Genomic DNA, 17395 nt, shown 5'->3' with positions numbered 1-17395 from the left:
GTTTGTTGGGATATTCGTAAGAAGAATTTCACTACGACCCAGAATATACACATATAGTTTAGCCAATTTTTTTTTTTTGCTGGGCGTGTTTTATTATTATCCAGCAAACACATTTAGAGGCACAAATTTAATAGCACTTCCAATAAAGTTTTCTAAATCACATCCACAACACTGAATTCCTTACGAAGTGATGCAAATTCAGTGAAACGGCTATTAAATCCGTCCTATGACAAGCCCATGTTAAATTCATTGCATCTTCGCCAATTTTGCACCACTTCCGGATTCCAAAAGAACATTTTCACTACTTTTTTGGCGGCGCTTTTTTTTGCTGGGTACAGTTTTCGTTAAATTTGATTTTTGAAGTGTATCACTAAATAATAAAAACAATTTTAGGAACTAGGAAAATAGGAACTAGGGTTTTTATTTTCTTAGTATTTTGGGTTAAAGGTACAAAAAGTCGCTTGGCAACACTGCATTATCCATAAAATGTGTTGCACTTTTTAGTAAGCTATATAACTGTTGATCATTTTAACCAAATAATACGACATTTTAGGGATCCCGAGAGACTATAATAAATATAGACTTACCCGGTGAACTTGGTCTAGGATGATCGGGAATGAATCCATTGCTGGTAGTCCAAATTCGATTAGTGTTATAGGTTTTATCCATATTAATGTCGCTTTTATTTTATCATTTTTGATGAAAAAAATATACAAGGTTCTTAATGTAGTACAATTTCTTTTTTTTTTCAATTACAATAAACTTATACCAAATTTCCTATAATAATGCACTTAATAAATAAATTTTCTAATTTTTATCCAATATTTTCACCTTCATTTTCTTTTCTTCAGATTTCATTGTTTTTGTTTTTGCAACTCTTTGCGATTTATTGCCTTTGCCACTAAAATAGATTTCTTTCACTTTTCTTTCACCTTAGTACTTAAGAGGTTGTTTTGTGAAGCTAAACTTGGCCAACACGCTGTTCGGTAATAGAGCAAAAACAGTTGAAATAATGAGAGTGAACACCGATATGTCCTTGCCACGTTTTAGTTACCACATGAATGCCGGCGAATTGAAACAGTTCCTCTATTCACACGAGCCTTTTATAAATTCCGTGCCAACAAGGTAGCATTTTACCTTAGAACCTTGCCAACGGTAATGGTTGATGTTCCTTTGTCCTTACAATGCTTGGTAGTATAATGGAGCGCTACTACTACCACTAAATGCTACCAATTTTATTTGGTAAGAGAGGCAAAAACATATACAACACAAGGAAAATTGTTACAATTTCACCACTATCTCTTTTCCATATTTATATGTAAGCCACAATGGGGTGAGGGATATGGATGGTAAAGTGGGAGTTGCTGTGATTGTTCCTATTCCCATCACTTGATGACGTCGTCTATTAGGGCTACCAACAAGTTAATATCGATAAATAAACATGCCGAAGCAAAACCTTTTGTGACACCACATTGCACGAACATTAAGGGGGTTTCATTCTCTGGATTTTTCCAGTATTGAGGAAACGGATACACGCAGAGAAAATAGCTTCCACTTCAAATTGAAATATAATAGTTCGAATAAAATTCAATATTTTTCTTAATTGCAGATAATTAGGGTGAAATTCTAAACTGAAAAGCCACCGTGGTGCAATGGTTAGCATACCCGCCTTGAATGGTTAGCATGCCCGCCTTGCGTGGGTTCGATTCCTGCTTCGATCGAACACCAAAAAGTTTTTTCAGCGGTGGATTATCCCACCTCAGTAATGCTGGTGACATTTCTGAGGGTTTCAAAGCTTCTCTAAGTGGTTTCACTGCAATGTGGAACGCCGTTCGGACTCGGCTATAAAAAGGAGGTCCCTTGTCATTGAGCTTAACATGGAATCGGGCAGCACTCAGTGATAAGAGAGAAGGTCACCAATGTGGTATTACAATGGACTGAATAGTCCAAGTGAGCCTGATACATCGGGCTACCACCAATCCCAACCTAACCCAACCTACACTGAAAAAAAAAAAACAATCTTTGAATACAAAGATTTATTGTTCTTAAAATAAGAATACGAACTTTTAGTATAGACATAAATATGAGGCATTTTTCTTATGTATATAATTTTTTTGCTTGTATAAATGTCGAAAAACTTTTCACTGAAGTCTATTTGCCTTATAGTTAATTCGTTAGTTCGACTTGAAACTGAACTATAAATTTTGTTTGATTTAGGTCAATATAGTGATTCTAATTAAACTAAATCTTGAAAATTTTTCAAATTCAATGAAATCGTCTTTTAATTTGTTGACTTTTTGTGCCTTGACTACAAAAATAGAAGATGTTCTTCAATACTTTAGTTTTTCACTTTAAATTTAACATAATTTCTATTTGAAATCAGTAGTGAATTTCGAAATTTAAGTTAACACATTTTAAAGGATTCTGATCTGATTCATGAAGAAATAATCAGAAAAAAAAACAAATGAATTAAAATTTATTTTCTAGTTCAAGTGCGCAAAACTCAAATTTAAAAGAGAATTGTGCTATAAAGATGCCCTTATTTCAAGTCTCCGCTTCTCCGGCTGAAGCCCAGCAAAGAAAAGAGTAGCCAAAGAGGTCAAATCCGGCGAGTGGTTCATATGGGGTTTTTGCAGTGTTGTTAGAGGGCATATGCTGACATCACGTATCTAATTTCAGCCCCATCGGACGAATTTTGTTCTTCCGAGAAGCTCCGGAAATCAAATCTGCAGGTCGGTTTATATGAGGGCTATTTCTAAAAGGTCCGATATGTTAAAATTGTTTCCTTGAGTATAAATAAAGTTTGTTTGAACAATCGTGGTCGGGGGTACCATAAATTAAGATTTATTTGTCTTTAATGAGACATCTTTACCCATACAAGAAAACTTTGTTCGTTTAAAATTATGTTTTTTATATATAATGCACCAATGTGGTATCACAATGGAGTGAATAGTCTAAGTGAGCCTGATACATCGGGCTGCCACATAACCTATATAATGCAGAGATTCAATGTTTCAGTTAATTTAAAGATTATTTCTTGAAATTGAAGACATGACTTTAAAGGTGGACTTAAATTTCACAAATTTGTTTCCTAGATTTAATGAAAATAAATTAAAGCAAAATTCTATGTTCTATAATTTGTTCAGTGTCCGGTAACACTAACTAGCTTTCCCCCATTCCACCTTAATATGAATTTCACTTAAAGAAAGAGCGAAATTCTGCTGAAAGTGAACGAGGAGTATTTTGCAGGAGTTAAACAAATGTGTCAGTCATATGCAATTTGAATGACGTGACGTGACCACAACATTTATTGATTCTATTGATAATTAGATATTTAAATATTTACTCTAGCCATTCCTGATGTCTTGCAAATTGCCTAGCTCCTTACATTATAAGATTGTTAATATTTTGGTTCGGAAAATCTCTATCTTATGTACCTTCCACTATGGATTGCGTAAAAAGTTCCACTAAATATAAATAACATTTAATTCCAATTTTTGAAATATAATTCATTTAAACATAATAAAAAGGTTCATAACATAACATAAACAGAGTACAAAGTGAAGAAGCAACATCGGCGTGCTCTTCTTCGACTCTGATATATAAAGTATAACACTATTTAATTTGAAAATAACGGCGTAGGAAAATCTCGTCATGTGACATTTACGTATGTTCGGTTTACTTGTACCATTTATTGAATCGCGTTGGACTAATATTTGCTGTTAATTTTGAAGAATTTTTCAGTACTATTAATGCCAAGTTGACCTTAGACAAACAACATTTTTGCATGTACTCTCTATTTAACCATTTTACCGCCAGACCACACAGTTATATTTCCGGATTAGAAAGCAAAAACAATATTATATTAATCATCGAAAATAGTTTTCCTTTTTTTTAGATATTCCCCCATTATGGTCTACACACGTTTACATGGGTTGCATAAATATTGGAAGCAATTTTACCCCTCTGATTGAAGGAACATATCTCCAAAAAATGCATTCTTTACGCATAAACCGCCTCTTCAGATGTCGAAAAACATTCACTTCTCATTTTATTTTCTATGTACGGGAATAAAAAGAAGTCATTACGTACCAAGTCAGGACTATACGGCGGACGACCCATCAAATCGTAGAGTAGAGGTGTGCACGTGACACGATATTGTCGTGAATCACGAAAAATTTCGTGACTCACGTGTGAGTCGTGAGTGTGCGTGGTCGTGATCGTGATTAACAAATCAAAAATCGTGCATCACGAAAATAATTTCTTCGTGAGTGTGCGTGAGTAACGAATTTCGAAAAAATACGCTCACGAAAAATCATGCCCACGGACATTAAACTCTTACGAGATAAATTCATTTACAATTTTAGTGACTCCCAGGTGTTAAGAGTTTAATAACGATCTCGATTTTATCATGCTCATGTTTTCAAACACGTCCCTAAGGTAAATTAATCATAAAATTATTCGTGAGTCACGATATTTTTTGCGTGCCACGGTATTTTTCGTGAGTTACGACATTTCGTGCGTGAGTACAAATTTTCTTTTCGTGAGTGTACGTGAGTCCTACCAAACAATATCGTGCGTGAGTAAGATTTTTCCGTAGTGAGTGTGCGTGAATGTGAGTAAAATATTACTCACGTGCACACCTCTAGTGCTCAAGGTGCAGTTGTTTGAGCCGATGTGTGAAAGTTCGCATTGTCGTGGTGAAGACTGATCCGTCTTCGGCGGTTGGTTTTCCTGATTTCTTGGAAGACATATGGCAAACAAATGGTTGTGTACCACTCAGAATTGTCTCTTCTGCATTGTGATAGTGGAACGATTGCTACATATCCAGTTTTTCTGAAAAAATGTTATCATTCGCTTGGAAATGCTTCGTGCCTGCGCAATTTTTATGGGATTTGGGTCATCTCGAAACACATGCTGTTTATTTGCCGGTTCATTCACTCAAAAAAAAGTTTACTTGGATTCAAAGATTTTGACCTTCGCGTTAGGTTTTTGGTATCGATTCCGAGTCAAAGATGCGGCTTCTTTATATTAATAAAGCTATTCACGTATATTAATAAAGCTATTCACGTATATTAATAAAGCTATTCACATATAAACAAATGCCAGCTTAAAAATCAAAATTATAACGGATACTTCAAAGTAAAACATTTTTTCTTAATTCAAAAAAAAAAAAAACTTTAAACCAAAGACAATAATTTTTATCTTAAATCTAAAGTTTCAATATTTCAGTTAATTTAAGTACAATTTCTTTAAATCAAAAATGTGTTTCTTTACTTTAAGGAAAATCTTAGTTCAAAGACATGCGACTTTAACGGAGGGACGCAAATTTACAAAATTGGTGTCCTAAATTTATTGAAAATAAATTTAAAGCAAGGATTATAATCTTTATTTTAATTAAAATTACATTATTTAAAGAAACTTGTAAATTGTACATCCTAAAATTTAGGTTGCGTAATCATTTAAATATTTTTTTCAGTGTACGCGTAAATACATGATTCATCACTTGTCACGATGTCATAGAAATGTTTCGAAGCACCGCAATCGTAGTTTTGGAGCATTTCTTTTGATTAGTCGACACGAGCCTTTTTGGGCTGTTAATCGAGTGTGGGATCCAACACGAACAAATTGTTTTGACGGTCAAATATTCATGCAATATTGAATGTATGCTGGTACCACCACTAAGGTTGTCTCAATCTCACTATAGGTCACATGACGATCTTGGGATATCAATTGGCACATAGCATCATTAGTACCCGGACAACATTTTTGATTTTGGACGACCTTCACGAAATTCATCTTGGAGTGAACTACGGCCTCTGTTGAATTCAGTATACAATCGATGAACTCTGGTCATTGGCGGAACTTCACCGTCAAAAATTAAATTAAATACTTCGCTGCACTGTTGTCGAGATCAATCCTATAAATTTCTCTAAACAACATAATAGCGCTCGTGTGTAAAAACGTTCTGAGTACGTATAACCTCAAAAATTTCAAGCTGTCAGTTGGTAGATTGCAACACTAGAGTTGCCCAATCTCGCCAAATAAAAGGTAAATCTCGTACAATTAACTTTGATAATAATTTTCAATTAAAACAATGTAAAATTCAAATTTTGTCACCGTTTTATTTTCTTTATAATGCAAACTAAAACTAATTAACAAATTACAAATTAAATAAAATACAACATTTATAGAAAATGTCGGTTTGGAAAGCTGCTACAGTTAAGGTTAAAAAATATCCAACAAATATAGCAACTTCCCAGATGATAGGCTTACCCTAGCAAGAGATTCATTATAGTATCAGAGAAGAGAATAGGATATCATACAGGAGAATGAGAGAGAAAGAGATGAGAGACATTTGTCATAACTGTTCTCTGACTAATATCCTATATTGCATAATATTAGGTAATTAGGGCTCAGGGGTTTATCTTCTTTTTGGTGGGAGAGATATGAGTAGTCAGAGCGGAATATTCCAGTATTCTATGGCATGGGTCATCGATGGTTGCAGTGATGTTGGCAGTAGATCTTCTGTTGTAAACATTACTCTACTTTTTCAGTTTTGCACTTAATAAGGTCCAGATTTGCCAGGAGGGCCATAGCTGGTCGAAGGAGCACCGCCACCAATGCCAACACCAAGACCGCCACCAGATCCTCCACCTAGGCCACCACCTAAACCGCTACCGGAACCACCGCCTAGACCTCCACCAGAACCGCCTCCGAAACCTCCACCGGAACCGCCTCCAAGACCACCACCTAAACCACCGCCTAAACCACCACCAAGACCACCACCTAAACCTCCTCCAAGGCCACCACCAAGACCTCCACCAGATCCGCCTCCACTACCACCATCCTTTTGAGTCTTGTATTTGATGAAGTATACTTCGGGCTTGGATGGTTGAGTAGGAGCTGGTGTGGGAATGACAATGTCTTGTTGTTCTTCTGGTCTCTTCACCAACACATAAACCAATGTCTTTTCTTCGTTTTGTGGTTGAACGGGAATAACAGGAGCTTGATAAGAAGGAGGAGATGGAGCCTTAATGAAGATGATTTTGTAGTTCTTTTGGGCTTGAGCAACGGGAATATTATTACGGGGACGAATCTCCTCGGGTTCCTCAGGTGCCACATGGACATAAACATTTTTCTGGACCAAGGTGCCACCACCACCACCGCCGCCAAAACCACCAAGGGCACCACCGCCGCCACCACCACCACCAAAACCTCCACCAGAACCTTTAATGAAATCAAAGAAATAGGATTTAAGAGAATGGGCTCATTTGAAATGGAGATGCAAAAATCTAAAATCGATTTTTCGGTCAAAAAAAATCTAACTCGACTTTTTGTAATTTTGAAATTCGAATAATCGAATTTTTAACAAACTTTTAACGAAAAACAAATCGAAATGTCGAATGTGCTTACAATTCATAAAAAAATTGAATGTTCAAAGTCAAAATTCGACTTTTAAACTATCGCAAAGGTCGAATGTTGTTGTTTTGAAAAATTTACAAAATTAAAAAATCGACCATTCCAAAATTTGAAAAGTCGAATTTTTCAAATCACAATTAGTCATAAAATCGACATTTTAAATTTTTGAAAAATTCGAAAAGTAGAATTTTTGGTACTCACTAAATCCCTAACATGAAATAATCTTACCTCCACCAAAACCACCACCGAAGCCTCCGCTACCACCACCACCGAAACCTCCAGAGCCACCTCCTCCAAAACCTCCAGAGCCGCCACCACCAAAGCCTCCGGATCCTCCACCGAAACCACCACCACCGAATCCACCGCTACCACCACCACCGAATCCTCCACTACCACCGCCACCACCAAATCCTCCCGAACCACCGCCGCCGAAACCGCCACTACCCCCGAATCCACCACCGCCACTACCACCAGCACCACCACCACCACCGGGCCTATTATAAGCATAACCGGCTTCAGGCTTGGCCGCTGCCAAAGCCAAACACGACATTAATATAAAAGCCTTCATATCTCAAAATTTGTTGACTTTAACGATGAGAATATTAATTGTTCCGCGACTGTGGATTGCGATGATAGTTGTTTCTAAATCTAAATCAAATAATTTACTGAAGATCTGCAATGGGTGCATCATCCTTTTATACCAAAATGGTCGTAGTTCATTTATGTGGTCAATCTATTGTGAACATCTGTTAGGGATATCGATGCGATATTAAAAAAATATTCATCAACAAACTAAGGCAAAAACTAAGGCAAAGTCGATATTATAACTAATACATTGGATACTATGGAGCCACCGTGGTGCAATGGTTAGCATGCCCGCCTTGCATACACAAGGTCGTGGGTTCGATTCCTGCTACGACCGAACACCAAAAAGTTTTTCAGCGGTGGATTGTCCCACCTCAGTAATGCTGGTGACATTTCTGAGGGTTTCAAAGCTTCTCTAAGTGGTTTCACTGGAACGCCGTTCGGACTCGGATATAAAAAGGAGGTCCCTTGTCATTGATCTTAACATGGAATCGGGCAGCCCTCAATGATAAGAGAGAAGTTCACCACTGTGGTATCACAATGGACTGAATAGTCTAAGTGAGCCTAATACATCGGGCTGCCACATAACCTAACCTAAGGGTCGTGAGTTCGATCCCTGCTTCGACCGAACACCGAAAAGTTTTTCTTACATATATTCCATATATGTTCAGAAGATTCCGAAAAGATGTTCAATATTACATACTACTATATTACAAAAAAAAACTAATATTAATGCGTATTTTTTAAGTAAGCCATATTTTGTGACATCTTAGAATCGAGAACAGCTTCTGGTTCTCGAAAACTTCAATAGTTTATTATTACTGAGAATACTACGTGAGAATAGTACGTCCGAAACAACTCTGTGGTGGAACTATGCATCGGAAGAACTTAACAAGAAAACTGTCAATCCCCAGAACATAGTGGTTCAACTAAACTAAAATTGAAAGATTTTATGGTTCAACTGCAAGTCTGAAGAACACAGTGGAGTAACTCAAGATCCGAAAAGTTAAGTGATGGAACCGTGGACCCGAGGAACATAATGAAAGGACTATGCACCTAAAGAACTCAGTGCCAAAATTGTACATCCGAAGTAGATCTCAGCAAGGAAACTGTTAATGCTTAGAACTTATTGGTCAACTAAACACAGGAAAAACTTATGGTGCAACTATAGATTCAAGGAACTTAGAGATTTAACTGTATGTTTGAAGAACACAGTGGTGGATCTCTGGATCCGAAGAACTCAGTTGAAGACTTGTGACCATGAAGAACAGTGGACCGAAGAATTCTGTGCATAGAACCGTAGATCCCAATAGTGCAATTACACACACGAACAAATTATTTGTAGAAGAATAGATTCGAAGAACTCAGAGGAGGAACTGTAAGTCCGAAGAGCGTAGTGAAAGAACTTTGTGGGAAAGAAACTTGTGGTGGGACTGTAGAAACGACTTCGCCGAATCTGCTTTTTGTTAAAAAGAACACGATGGATCAGTTGAGAATTGTGCTCTTTCCATCCATCATTTGTGTCAACTAAAATAGTAATAGTGTGGCCGAAAAAGCCATCACACTCCGGACTAATGTGATTCTAAAATATTTTAGCGTATTCTAAGTGAAGTGCCTTCTTGATATTTTTTAGTGTCAACTCTCCAAAATTCCCCAAGCACAAAAGTACAAGGGATTGAGATTCGGAGATTTTGGTGGGCACAGTCGCCAAGCTGTCTTTTCAATGTTGTGCGTAAAAGCATTGAACGGCATCTGGAGGAATGTAGCCAACCCAATAAACAGCAAACAGCTGCAATATCGGATTACTGAGTACTCAAATGTAAAAAAACAGAGTTTGATTCCATATACAATGTGGCTGATATGTAACGTAAGAAAGTAAAACCTAATATTTATTAATTTATTTTTAATTAAGCCTTCGCACTTTCCAAGAAAGTGAATCGGCGGTATGTTGACCTATTCCCGGAGAAGCGTCGTTTTGAGATGATCGACACTTTGGTAGAGCCAACCTTGCACTCAAAAAAAAAAAAAAAACAAGTATATACGGCCATAAGTTCGGCCAGGCCGAATCTTATGTACCCTCCACCATGGATTGCGTAGAAACTTCTACGAAAGACTGTCATCCACAATCGAATTACTTGGGTTGTGGTATCTTAAAACTTCTTAACATCGTTTTCTAAATTGTGATTTACTCCATACATTGTATATATTAGACAAAAAAAGTTATGTATAGTTAAGTCTACAAATAATTACGACTCGATATGGACTTTTTGTACGCAGAGAGCCAGAATTGAAATATGGGGGTCGCTTATATGGGGGCTATATACAATTATGAACTTGATATGGACCAATTTTTGTGTGATTGGGGATCGATTTATCTAAGGGCAATATATAACTATAGACCGATATGGACCTAGTTAGGCATGGTTGTTAACGACCATATACTAGCACAATGTACCAAATTTCCACTCACTCGGATGAAATTTGCTCCTCCAAGAGGCTCCAAAACCAAATCTCGGGATCGGTTTATATGGGGCTATGTATGATTATGGACTGATATGGACCACTTTTGGCATGGTTGTTAAATTTCAAGCAGATCGGATGAATTTTGCTTCTCCAAAAGGCGCCGGAGGTCAAATCTGGGGATCGGTTTATATAGGAGCTGTATATAATTATGGACTGATAGGAACAATTCCTGCATGGTTGTTGGATACCATATACTAACATCACGTACCAAATTTCAACCGAATGGGAAGAATTTTGCTCTTCCAAGGGGCTCTGGAGGTCAAATCTGGGGATCGGTTTATATGGGGGCTATATATAATTATTGACCGATTTCGACCAATTTTTGCATGGGAGTTTGAGGCCATATATTAACACCACGTACCAAATTTCAACTGAATCAGATGAATTTTGGTCTTCCAAGAGGCTCCGGAGGTCAAATCTGGTGATCGGTTTATATGGGGGCTATATATAATTATGGAGCGATGTGGACCAATTTTTGCACGGTTGTTAGAGACGATATACTAACACCATGTACCAAATTTCAGCCGGATCGGATGGAATTGGCTTCTCTTAGAGGCCTTGCAAGCCAAATTTTGGGGTCCGTTTATATGGGGTCTATACGTAAAAGTGGACCGATATGGTCCATTTGCAATACCATCCGACCTACATCAATAACAACTACTTGTGCCAAGTTTCAAGTCGATAGCTTGTTTCGTTCGGAAGTTAGCGTGATTTCAACAGACGGACGGACGGACGGACATGCTCAGATCGACTCAGAATTTCACCACGACCCAGAATATATATACTTTATGGGGTCTTAGAGCAATATTTCGATGTGTTACAAACGGAATGACAAAGTTAATATACCCCCCATCCTATGGTGGAGGGTGTAAAAAAAAACGTTGCGCTAAAAACATGTGAGCTTGAAACTTCTGAATGCATTATATCAAAATGCTTGTGTAATGGTGTAAACAATAAAATCAACTGTCGCTGGAATAATTGCGTCAGCTGTAAGTCGAGTGGTTTAGAAATATTGGCAACCTGAAGTGACAATTGTGTTGGAACAAAATGGTACTTCTATGCTGCATATATAAAAAAATGTGAGAAACACCAAAAATATGACAAAAGTTTTACTTCTTTTCGTATCGTGTAATAAAGTGTACTTACACACAGAGAAGAGATTAGTTCGGAATTCCATATTTAGAAATAAAAAAAAGTTGCTTATACCAATTTTCTGTACTTACATGCATTTGTTCATACCTATAATCACACCCTCAAAAAAAAATCGCTTCTTTAACATATGTTCCAAACATATTTTGCAGGAAGCACATATATTATTGGATACTGCCGAAACATTAATATGTTTGTTTTATGTGAACATATTATATGTTTGGAAGCATTTTTAGCCCAAAAATATTATATGCTTGGAAGAATTTTTCCCAAAGACGATTGTACTCATTCCCTAACATACTCGTTATTTTCACTTCCACGAAATATTTTAATTCTTGGCACCTTTTTCTGTAATACAAATAATGTTGAAGAAATTATTCACTTTTATAATTTTTTTAAATTTTACCTTTCGCCTGCACGGAGAATCGAACCGAGGACCATACAGTTTGTAAGCCAACACACTATCCACTGGGCTACGTAGCTTTTATGGTCACCAACAGATCGTTATATCGTTATAAGTTACATTTATATAGCATAGTTTACAGCGCCCACGAGCCCATGCAAACATAACATTATTTAACAGAAACATACATTTGTTTGCCACGTGGAGCAGTGGTTAGCATATCAGCCTTTAATGCAAAGGGTCGTGGGTTCAATCCCTGCTCCGACCGAACACTTCTTTTTTTTTTTAATTTACACATTTATATTTATACTATATAAAATTTTTATAATGAAACTTCGAAATGTGGGTTATTAAAGATGTATAGTCATTAACAGTGCTTGATATAAACGAAATTGACTGATTTTTGGATAAAATATTATTTTTTATGTAACAAAAAACTGTTTTTGGTACAAAACTTTAATATTTGGAAGGAATTCAAAAACTCTAACAAAAGAAGAACATGGAGTCGAGTAGTAACATACATAAATAATTTTATAATATAAACATAAACTTATTTAGGCGTGAACAGTTTTGTACTAGCATTTAACACAATCGGTCTAAAATGCGTTTTATTTTTCTTTAATAATTCATTTTAAAGAAAATAAACTTTTTAAATTGTTTTAGTTGCAAAACTCGAACTTAATGCCCGCTTTTATATTTGAAGGTGTCCGTCAACTCCTCTGGGACTACTTATTAATAAAGAGGAACTAAACTTTGTTTTTATACATTTTACTGTGTAATTTTTCACTATTTCCTCCTTATTTCATTTTACTGTCCCAACTCTAAAAAGAGTATAGTGCCATTTCGTTATTTTTATGAAGACCCCTGATTTCTTTTAACGAACCAAGAAACAAATTGTGCCCATAATGCCAAAATGATAAACAAAACACATGTCCACACATACATAAAATGCTGCTCTCAAGGCGAAAACACATGCTTTTTTTCAAATGTCTATTCTCTTAATTCCGAATGTCCATTCTCTTTATTCAAATTAAATAATATTTAGACTTAAGCATATCAAATTTTTGGCCTTATCATAAAACAGTTTTCCGAAACAACATACAAGCAGTTTCACAAAAATTTCTCTCTTTGGATGCTTTCGCTGTGTTATGTTGATATCTTTCGTCAACTCTCCCGGTTTCCATCTCTATTTCTTTCTCTATACTCTCTCTGTCCCTTTGGATAAAATATCACAACATATGTATGTTTAGTCGAAATTTGTAAATTTATATATGTTTGCATTCACACATATGATTTCTATGAAACATTTATGCCCCAAACATAATATATTCTAACATATTAAAATAGATGTCCCAAACATTTAGTGTTAGTTTAGGAACATTACATGTTTGCATTTAAATATATTGTGTTTTAAAATTGTGCCCGAAACACATTTTGTTTATATCGGAACATATGAAAAACATATTTTTCTAAGAGTGCATTAGTTGAGATTTTCAACAGATTTTCTCTCGTGCCACAAGATAATTGGTTGTGACAACCAAACCTACCTCATTTGATTAATTTTGGTTCAAATTGGTTGATACGACCAACCGTAAGGAAATTTTTCAACTATCATTTAGCAGCCATTTTATAGTATTCAAACGGCCATTTTCATGTAGCTTAGTTAGGCTTTAACTGCCAGTTAACAGAAAGTAAATTGCAAATATCTTCTCTCCGGTTAACTTTAACTGAAAAATGTTCGTCAGTTAAGTTCCTAACTGGCATATAGAATATATAGACAAGATGATGTACCGCAATTCTAGCATGTATGAAACATATACTCGTATTCGGAGGTTGAGGTTAAGTTTGGACCCTGATCTTTGTAAGAGGTAAAATCTACTCTCCCAAGTAGCTCGGTTTTACTTCTAGTCTCGTGCAATTTGGGTGATCAGTGCTCCTTCTTTCCCCTGAAGAAGATTATTCGGGAGACCGGTGTATATGAGAACAATATCAAACCTATGCCAATATAAACCAAATTTTTCCAATTTCAGGAAAAAGCAAATTAATTCTAGTTTTACAATTTCAACCAAATCGGATAAAAATGTCGGTTTCTAGAAACACAAGAAGTCAGAGTGGGAAATATATCTATATGGGGCTATACCAAAAACTGGACCGTTACGTTCCAAATTCCACACACATATTTGCGGGCCTCAAAATATCTATAGATTTCAATTTTCAATGTCTCGATGATAAAGAACCATACTCAGAGCATCGCTTTATATGGTGCTGTATTAAAACATGGGCCAATATAGCGCATCTTCACACTTGACCTGCATGCAGACAAAAGAAGAGTTGGTACACGGTAAATTCATTATTGAAAGCTGTAGCGTCATTGCAATAGACAGACAGCCAGAAATACAGACGGATATCGTCTTAAAATTTATCCTTGATAAAGAATATATTACACTATATAGTCGGAAATCGATATTTCGTTTGCATTACAAGCGGAATGATAAACTTATTACAATAGAATGATGGTGAGTATACAAGTAAGGCAAGTCTAAAGTCGGGCGGGTGAGCTATATTACATCCTGCACCATTCCGTAGATGTACATTTTCGGTACCATCTCTGTGCAAACGTTCAAAATTTTCGAAGCGACACTATGGCATCCGTCGTCATTGGGCGAAAGATATGTATGGGAGATATATCTAAATCTGATCCAATTTCGAAGAAACATATTTTGCAGGAAGCACATATATTATTGGATACTGCCGAAATATTAATATGTTTGTTTTATGTGGACATATTATATGTTTGGAAGCATTTTGAGCCCAAAAATATTATATGCTTGGAAGAATTTTCCCCAAAGAAGATTGTGATCATTCCCTCACATAATTTTCACTTCCACGAAATTTTTAGTTCTTAGTACCTTTTTCTGTAATACAAATAATGTTGAAGAAATTATTCAATTTTATATTTTTTTTTTTTTTAATTTTACCTTTCGCCTGGGCGGAGAATCGAACCGAGGCCCATACAGTTTGTAAGCCAACACACTATCCACTGGGCTACGTAGTAGTTATAGTAACCATTAGACAATTATCGTTACGTTAGCATGCCTGCCTTGCATGCAAAGGGTCGTGGGTTCAATTCCTGCTCCGACCGAACCAATTTTTTTTTTTGCAATTTAGACATTTATACTATATTAAATTTTTATAATGAAACTTCGAAATGTGGGTTATTAAAAAGTTACAGTCCCCACATACATAAAATTCTCCTCTCAAGGCGAAAACACATGCTGTTTTTTTTAAATCTCTATGCTCTTGGTTTTGAATGTCTATTCTCTTTACTCCGAATACTCATTCTAATATTCAAATTAAATAATATTTAGACTTAAGCATATAAAATTTTTGGCCTTATCATAAAGCAGTTTTCCGAAACAACATACAACCATTTCACAGAAATTGTAAACATATATATGTTTGCTCGAAATTTGTAAATTTATATATGTTTACATTCACACATATTATTTTTATGAAACATTCATACCCCAAACATAATATATTTTAACATATTAACATATGTGTCCCAAACATTTAGTGTCAGTTTAGGAACATTACATCTTGGTACTTACATATATTGTGTTTAAAAATTGTGCCCGAAACACATTTTGTTTATATCGGAACATATGAAAAACATATTTTTCTAACAGTGTAGCTAGAATGTCAATTTTACTATCACTGCAGTATTTAACAAAAGAAATAAAAATTAATTATAGATATACAAACTGTACTACTTTCATTTAAAAATAAATTTGATATTGGATTTGGATAGCGGGACCAATCTTTTTCGTAATTCGGTTGTATGTACTCCAATAGTTGATCAACACAACCGAATGATGAAGGTACTTATAGCAGAATTTATTGGTTGACACAATTAACTCTCTATGTCATGTAAGTCCTACTTGCCATCATTCGATTGGCAACTGCCAAAAGGAGGTTGACTATAAATTCGATAATCTCAACCAATCTGTACTCTCTGTGTATATAACAATTTAATCGGATATATAATGAAATAATTCATACTATTAATGGAAACGTTCATGCAATTTATGAGAATGTTTTAATGTAATTATTCAACTACTTGTGAACTAAAAACAATCACAAAACTTTATTGAATCAATAAATTTGTTAATAGTTCGTATTAATTTTTTAATTGACATAATTTCTATGAAGAGGTTTCAACTAAAACTTAATTGGAACGATTTATAAAAAAAACATATTTATATTTGTGTAGGAACTTATTTGGTCTAAAACTGGAATGCTGGAAAGAGGACCTTAAAATCTGGCTCATCTTGGTGGAACGGAACGTAAGTACAATATTTTACATTTATCACTTCACCATCGCCTATAAATCCCCTATTTGTAGGATCTTTAATTCCACAACGTCATCTCTGTAAATGCCAGACCAAATTTGTATGCAATTGCATGCGAATTCAATAGAAGAAAACCAGCTGCTGTGGTGGACTATAGATTTATTTGGATTGTTGGTAACTGGCGGTGGTGTTGGTGGTGGCATCTTTACCTGTTTGGCGTTTTCTTGGCTTCTGGTGATTGTTAAACGGGCGAAGGTTCATCTGAGACAAACATGCCGACATGAAAAGACGTCTGGGCAGACGAGCCCCAACCGATAGACGGACAAATTTATTCGGAGACAAAAGCTGCGTATGAACAAACACCAGGAGAACAGTAATGAGACAGACCCATCGATGATCAAAAGAGAAATGCGGAATTTATATAATTTAAGAAACATGTATGTTCACAAGGAAGGAGGCAAATGTTGCACCAAGTGTCCAAAGCCATATGGTGCTATCATTCTTCGAATTTCATTGATGCAACATTGTTGCAGTGCAGGTCAACTAAAAATATTAGAAAAATGGAAATAATTCATAAAACTTTACTAAAAGCAATCATTCGCTTATTCCAGATAGAAACATCTAAGGAATGTCTAAAGTCGGGCGGGGTCTACTATATTATACCCTGCATTATTCTGTATATAAAAATTTTCGATACCATCTCAAATCCTTTTAATTTGAAGGGAGGGCTATATGTAAAGATTCACATTCGCAATCTCAACCAATTTGGACAAAATGTCCAACTCGGTTCATATATATAAAACTGAACGAAGTTTAACCAAATTCGGCGTGCAGGGCTAGAATGATAATTCCTGAAACCCGCAATAAATTTTTGGTCTCTGTAATCATAGAGAGAGTATAGAGAAAGAAATAGAAACCGGGAGGGTTGACGCAAGATATCAACATAGCACAGCGAGAGAAT

At 35.7% G+C, this 17395-nt stretch overlaps 2 protein-coding genes and 1 long non-coding RNA gene across 3 annotated transcripts in view; 1 reads left to right on the top strand and 2 right to left on the bottom strand.

Moving 5' to 3' along the window:
• Window positions 1–1138, bottom strand: part of Nep5 (M13 family metallopeptidase neprilysin 5) — an 82552-nt gene extending 81414 nt beyond the window's left edge. The window contains exon 1 of the mRNA XM_075291553.1: window positions 588–1138. Coding sequence (XP_075147668.1) covers window positions 588–669 — 82 coding nt within the window. The 5' untranslated portion in view covers window positions 670–1138. The remainder of the gene's footprint in view (window positions 1–587) is intronic.
• LOC142221761 (uncharacterized) overlaps window positions 1–17133 on the top strand; it is a 31442-nt gene extending 14309 nt beyond the window's left edge. The window contains exons 2-3 of the long non-coding RNA XR_012718203.1: window positions 16356–16428; window positions 16488–17133. This is a non-coding gene — a long non-coding RNA (uncharacterized LOC142221761). The remainder of the gene's footprint in view (window positions 1–16355; window positions 16429–16487) is intronic.
• LOC142221758 (uncharacterized) lies at window positions 6106–8096 on the bottom strand. Its single transcript, XM_075291552.1, has 2 exons — window positions 7651–8096; window positions 6106–7230 (listed from the first exon to the last, which is right to left on the bottom strand). Exons 1-2 carry the CDS (start codon window positions 7988–7990, stop codon window positions 6566–6568), a joined length of 1005 nt encoding a protein of 334 aa, XP_075147667.1. The 5' UTR covers window positions 7991–8096; the 3' UTR covers window positions 6106–6565.
• Window positions 17134–17395: the final 262 nt, after the last annotated feature.

This window comes from Haematobia irritans, chromosome 1 (assembly GCF_050003625.1).
Source record: "Haematobia irritans isolate KBUSLIRL chromosome 1, ASM5000362v1, whole genome shotgun sequence".
Classification (NCBI taxonomy): Eukaryota; Metazoa; Arthropoda; class Insecta; order Diptera; family Muscidae; genus Haematobia; species Haematobia irritans.
The sequence above is the reverse complement of the archived record's forward strand: the minus strand, read 5'-3'. Positions and strand labels throughout refer to the sequence as shown.

Bases quoted from the DNA above. Each gene is read 5' to 3' on its own strand.
- LOC142221758 (XM_075291552.1), bottom strand. From the start codon at position 7,990: ATGAAGGCTTTTATATTAATGTCGTGTTTGGCTTTGGCAGCGGCCAAG. The intron at 7,231-7,650 runs GTAAGATTATTT...ATTTCATTAAAG, and splicing joins CGGTGGTGGTTTTGGTGGAG to GTTCTGGTGGAGGTTTTGGT.